The sequence below is a fragment of the Marmota monax genome, unplaced genomic scaffold (genome assembly GCF_021218885.2).
Source record: "Marmota monax isolate L192 unplaced genomic scaffold, Marmota_monax_Labrador192_F-V1.1 WCK01_AAM20220418_F8-fsc01712, whole genome shotgun sequence".
Classification (NCBI taxonomy): Eukaryota; Metazoa; Chordata; class Mammalia; order Rodentia; family Sciuridae; genus Marmota; species Marmota monax.
The window spans coordinates 36,802-43,245 of record NW_026694117.1 but is presented as its reverse complement, the minus strand read 5'-3'; the positions used below and the strand labels follow the sequence as shown (position 1 = coordinate 43,245).

The 6,444-nt window shown below is 42.0% G+C and overlaps 1 protein-coding gene across 1 annotated transcript; it reads left to right on the top strand.

Annotated features, from left to right (window-relative positions):
- The first annotated feature begins 4,939 nt into the window (after nucleotides 1-4,939).
- On the top strand, nucleotides 4,940-5,653 carry LOC124107582 (vomeronasal type-1 receptor 90-like). Its single transcript, XM_046465754.1, has one exon. The coding sequence runs from the start codon at nucleotides 4,940-4,942 to the stop codon at nucleotides 5,651-5,653; it is 714 nt and encodes a 237-aa protein (XP_046321710.1).
- Nucleotides 5,654-6,444: the final 791 nt, after the last annotated feature.

Below are 6,444 nucleotides of genomic sequence, written 5' to 3'. Positions count from 1 at the left end.
TAAATGAAGAAAAAAATCAAAGGAGAAACCAACTCAACTTAAAAACAAATAATAAACCAAAATGACTGGAAATGCAAATCATGTCTCAAGGATAATTTGAATGTAAATGAGCTAAAATCATCACTTACATGAGTCTCATACGTAAGTAAGCGGGGGGGGGCATCCTCAATCCTCATACCAGATAAAATGGACTTCAAGCCAAAGTTCATTCAGAAAGGACACAGAAGGACATTTCAGATGGTTGAGAAAAATTAGAGATCAACAAAACATAAATATTGAACATTTATGCCCAAACAATGGAGCGTCTGCATACATCAAACAAACCCTTCTCCACTTCAACAATGATATCCGTCACAACAGAATAATACTGGGTCACTTTCACACACCGCTCTCCTGATGCTCAGATCCGCCAAACAACTCAACAAAGAATATAGAGAACTACATGATCCAATCATTCACTTGGACGTAACAGACATACAGAGCATTTTATGCATCAATGATGGAATGCACTTTCTTCTCAGCAGCACAGATGCTTCTCTAAAAGGGACCATATCTTAGGCCACAAAGCAACTCTTAGTAAACACCAAACCATAGGGATAATACCTTGCATCCTATCAGATCCCAGTGGAATAAATTTAGAAATAAACAATAAAGGGCTGGGGTTGGGGCTCAGCTGTAGAGCGCTCGCCTAGCATGTGTGAGGCCCTGGGTTCGATTCTCAGCACCACATATAAATAAATAAATGTATTGTTTCCAGCTACTACTAAAAACTATTTTTAAAGAAAAAAGAAATTAACAATAAAATAAAAATTGAAAATACTCTCACACTTAGAGTCTAAAAAACATACTATGGAATGACCAATGGATATCAGAAATGAATTAAAAAATTCTTAGGGGTACATGAGAATATTGACACAACATATCCACCTCTCTTGGACACTATGCAGGCATTTCTAAGAGGAAAGTTTATTGCTCCTTTATCCAAAGAATAGAAATCACCCAGTGAATAACCTAACATTACATTTCAAAGGCTTGTAGTCCTGAATTTCCATTTTATACCAAATCTCATAAATCTTTATATAATTCTGTATAAATTGCTTATGAAGAAAACAGATTTTTATTGTTCCTTTCATGGAAAAAAAAGCATGCCTTTAATTTCTCCAATCATGAGGATGAGGGTTGATCACTCAGGTCCCCAGCAGGGAGGAGTCAGGCTCAGACTCTGCCTGAGCATCACATACATTCGGCTTCCCTTCCATCGGACATCAATCCCAGCCTCCAGATCTGGCTCTGTTTCTCTGTTTTGTTCCATGTGCACTTTCATGGGATGCACAGAAATTTTCAGGATGGAAATCACGAAGTACCTGGGCAGTAACATGAAGAAACCAGGTGATCCACACAAGAATGGAGTGAGAAAGAGGGGGCCCATCAGACACTGCAGTGAGGGGAATTTCTGAGCCACAGGGGAAACCAAGACTCTCTCTATCCTCAGAATCCAGGCATCATAACCTGTGGAATGGCTGTGGGCTCATTTGAACTTTGGATCCAGTGGAGAAAAGTTGTGTCAGCACAAACTATTTTTTGTCAAGGGAACTTAAGAGAAAATTGGAGAACCCGTCTCCCCAGATGGTTATTATCCAGAATAGGATCCAATCAATGTGCAAGTGAAATGTTCCTCTGGGGACTCCACAGTCCTGTGCTCCCCAGAGGGATCCTGTCACCTTACTAAGGATGCTAAAATGACAGGCTGCAGAGAGATGAGCTCACAACACCCCTTTCCTTAAAATTAGGCAGGCTATTCTCAGGTGCACCAAGTGCCTGGCGTCCATCCATCAAGGTAGGTGCCTCTCAGCTGCACAGATGAAGGGAGTAGGTGCATGGGCTTCTGGGAGGATAAGGGAAGGGGGCAAATTGGGTCTCTTAGTGCAGTTTCTGGTTGCTTGAGAAGAGACATCCAGCTCTAACCACTATACTCCACCAGACAATAGTCCTCTGTAAAATGCACTGAAAGAAGCCTTCCTATGCTATGTCCTCTGTTACATTTGAGAGGGAAAATGGCTACAAGCATTTATTTTTAGATTTTCTTAAAATCTTTCTGGTCCTAAATTTAATTAAATTGAAAATCAATGGTGCCCTGTCCAAAGCATATGTTCTGCACATTATCAAATTTCAAGGGACAAGGCTGTGACCCTGACGTCCCTTTCACATGAAATATTAAAAAGATAAGTGAACTTGATGGTGAACACCTTTCCTTGCTCCAAAAGACCCTGGAATGTAATTTGCAACAATTTTGTTGGAAGAATATTTATGGCCATTCATATTTTCTCTTTTCATTATTCATTTACATTATTCTTCTTCCCAATTCCCTTATATTGAATGTATCTGAAGAGAATCTAATAAATACTATTAGAAAGAAGACTTGGAGATGTTGGAGCTCATCCTGTGCAGGTATGAATGCTCAGGTTTTGATTTTTTTTAAATACATCTTTTCATGCAAATGCATTTACAGAGAAAATGTGAGCTAATCTAATTTTCTTCTTCCTTAAGCATCTTGGACTTGACTCATGTCATGAGTCGGTTAATCATGGAGACCTTCTCCTGCAGGTACGTGTTGGTCTCTCAGTAATGACAGTTCAGTGTCCTGATGAAGCTCCTTTGGAGTTCCTGGTTGATGTTAGAAAAGTAATTTTTTCTTCTTAGGTTGCTCAAGACAGACTTGAAAAATACTGTTAGTGTCTTACTGCCATTGGGAACTCTGACCTGTCCTTTAATCCTTCCAATTAACAGAAACAATGGATTATTTTCTGGCAGGTTTTTCAGGAGTAGTTCTCATTCATGTACCCAAGTCTTCTCCAGGTTTTTCTATTCCACATCCATGAAGCTTGTGTATTTCTCAGAGGCTCTGCCCACAGCAGGTCACCTGGTGGGTGATATCTGTGCCCTCCCTGATGTGCAAGCTGTTTCTCCCTAGTGCTCTCCATAATTTCCAAGATAGAAGTGTGGCACAAATTAGAGTTTGCTGCCCAATTCCCCCTCAGTCCCAAACCCAAATAAAGCAGGACCAGTACCCCTCCCCGATCTCATTTGTCCCTCTTTACCTTAGTATCCAGAAGGCCATTGGGGAGGGTTTACTAGAGGGCCATGAGGAACCAAGGTATGCTCCTTTGAAACTATTATTATTATTATTATTATTATTATTATTATTATTATATCAGGGATTGAGCCTAGAGATGCTTAAACTCTGATCTACATTCTCAGCCCTTCTTATATTTTATTAAGAGGCAGGTTCTTGCTCAGTTGCATAGGGACTCACTGAGTTGCTGAGGCTGCCTTGAATTCAGGACCCTTCTGTCCGAGCCTCATGAGCTGGTGGGGATTCCTTAGTATCCACTGTTCACAGGTATAAGCTCATGAGCTGCTTTAACCTTAAGACTTTGCTTTTCAGGTGATATTGTGGTTCCAAATGTGAAAACACACATTAAATCTCAGTCATTACATATGGGAGAAGCTTGGATGAAAGTAAATACGTTGTCCAGGAAAATACTGTGCCAGTAAGTCAATACAAATATTCTAGAATATGGGGTGGGGTGGGGCTCAGTGGTAGAGAACTTACCTGCCAGGTGTGGGGTCATGTGCTTGATCCTCAGCATTGCAAGAAAAAAAATCCAGTATCAATTTTATACATGGACCTCTTGAGTCCAGAGAAATGCCCGTGCTCTCTGGAAGTAAGGAGGAAAACCTGGACTCTGAAGGCCCAGACGTCCAGGTTAGGTTGGATCCTTATTCTTAATTATTACCTTAAAATGCAGTGAACCTGAAACTGTGTGAATTATGGTTCTGTGGACCACAGAGATTCCACATATTGAACTAGAAAAAAAATATCCAAGTGTGTTCTTGCTTAATATTTAATAACTGGACTTGGCTCACATAGGCAAACTTCTGATAAGAAAAATATTAAAATCATGCAGGTGTATAGTGGGATTCAAATAGTCCTAAAATTCCATCACCTGTCTCTGGACCAAGATTGCCAACAGACTCAGACATTCTGGAGATTTTTCAGCCTCTCTGAGTGGGTGATAGAGGTGATCCATTATTAAGAGAACTCTGTGAAGTCGACCGAGTGACATGGGTGAGGGTCCATTTTAAAAAACAGAGCCATTCCACAGAGACCACTGGTGGCAGGAAGCCCTCCCGGATTTGCACACTTGTAGCCATTCAATCTCCAGGATTCACACAATGAGTCTGGCTGCCGTTCACAGGTGACATGAGCTCAGGCTCCTGGGCTTCTCAAGGTCGGATACTCACCCATTCAAGGGCAGATCTTATTGACCCTTGCAAGCCATCTGACTTCAGAGTGTGCGATTCTTGGTATTTTCTGGGAGGATGTGCTAAGAAAATCACCTTGTTCCTAAACCAACCAGAATGAAGGCAACAGAAAGCTAACGTGAATTTGGGTCGTACAAGAGACTGACTCTCTTTGCTTTGGAGGGTCTTCTTTCCAATGCAACATATATGACTTTAATTTACCAAATATTGTACAGTTTATTGTACATGCCATGTTCCTGGATGAGGATGGATGAAAAGAGAACAAGAAAATCTCCCTTGCAATAAGATATCCCCATGAAAAACTCAAGATAATCACGGGGAACAATTTCTAGGATATATGGTCATTTTTTTAATGTCAAAAAGAAAGTTTTGTAATTTGCATCAAATTGAATCCAGGCATGATTGGACAATGAAGGGAAGAGAGAAGAGAAGGAATGGCTTCCAGAGGCTGCTATGGAAATTTGCATATTGGAGGGAGAAAGGGACATTTGGGACTCCAGAAATTTTCCTCGTAGCAACAGTGTTTACTGAGATGGATGAATTTTAACAATTATGATAATGAATTTCTTCCTTTTCTCCTAAGGCATGTGCTCCATGAGCCTTGCCCCCAAAGATGGGAAAACACCCCGAGCTGAATGGTGTTGCTAACCTAAGAAGCACCTTTTACTCTGAAGTGGGAATTGGGATCGTGGCCAAAACCCTCCTCTTTCTGTTCCGTGTCATCAAGTTCCTCTGTGACAAGAGGCTCAAGAGCACGGACTGGATCATTGGTCTCTTGGCCCTGACCCACCTACTGATGCTGCTCACCATGGGGTTCCTAGCTGCAGATACTTTGTCACCTCAACAGGGGCTTTGGGGTGACATCAGATGCAAATCAGTCACCAACTGGTACAGGTTGATGAGGGGCCTGTCCATTTCTGCCACCTGCCTGCTGAGTGTCCTGCAGGCCATCACCTTCAACTCCAGAAGCTCCCCCTTGGCAAAGTTCAAGCTTAAGTCCCCACAGGACAGCCTGAGGTCCCTTCTCTTCCTGTGGGTCTTCTATACATCCTTCAGTGCCCACTTCTCCGTCTCTGTGGTCGATGACTTCAATGCGACATCACCCAATCTAATGTTCCTCAGTGACTCCTGCACTATGCTCCACAGGAGCCACTTCCTCAGGCATTTATTTACCATCCTGGGTGAATTTCAGGATGTCTGCCTTATAGGGCTCATGGCCCTCTCCAGGGGGTACATGGTGGTCCTCATGTGCAGGCATAAGAGGCAGTGTCAACACCTTCACAGCACCAATCCATCTCCAAAAGCCTCCCCAGAACAGGGCCACTAGGACCATCCTGCTGCTCCTGGGTTTCTTCATGCTCATGTACTGTTTGGATTGCATCATCTCCTCCTTAAGAACCATGCGGTAAACGACCCTGTTTGTCGCTGTATCCAGATGATGGTGGCCAACGGCTATGCTACTGTCAGTCCTTTGGTTTTCATCTGCACTGAAAAACAAAGTGTCACCCTTTGGAATGGCTTGTGACAGAAGAATCATCAATGCTTAATCACTGCATGATCATTCAGCCCCCTGCATGAGCCACCGCCCAGCTTTGTGCCAATGAACCGTGGAGAGGTTGGTGTGTGTGCTCTCTGTGTTGAAGGAATACAGGAAGTGGGGTATTTTATTTTTTTAAATTGTTTTAAAAAATTTATTTTTTAATTTTAGGTGGACACAATATCTGGATTTTATTTTTATGTGGTTTCAAACCCCAAGTTGACAGCCTTTGGGACAGGAGTCCCCCAGTCTTCTTGGGAGTTGGATTCTTAGCAATAGTAATTCTTCCAATCGATGGACCCAGGGGTGCAGGATCAGGAGAGCCAGCAGGTAGTTTTTAAATGTTCAAATTATTAATCGGGGAAATGCAAATCATTGTTCCCTGGTCCCCAGTTGAATAGTGAGTTAGTCACAAAAAGGCAAAATTAAATGCTGGTGAGAATGGGAAGGGAAAAAGCTCATTTATTGTGGGAAGGTAAATTAGTGCAGTAATAATAAAGATCAATTTGGAGTATTCTCAAGAAACATAAATAGATCCACCGAAGGATCCAGATATCCCACATCCAGAGGAAATAAATCTG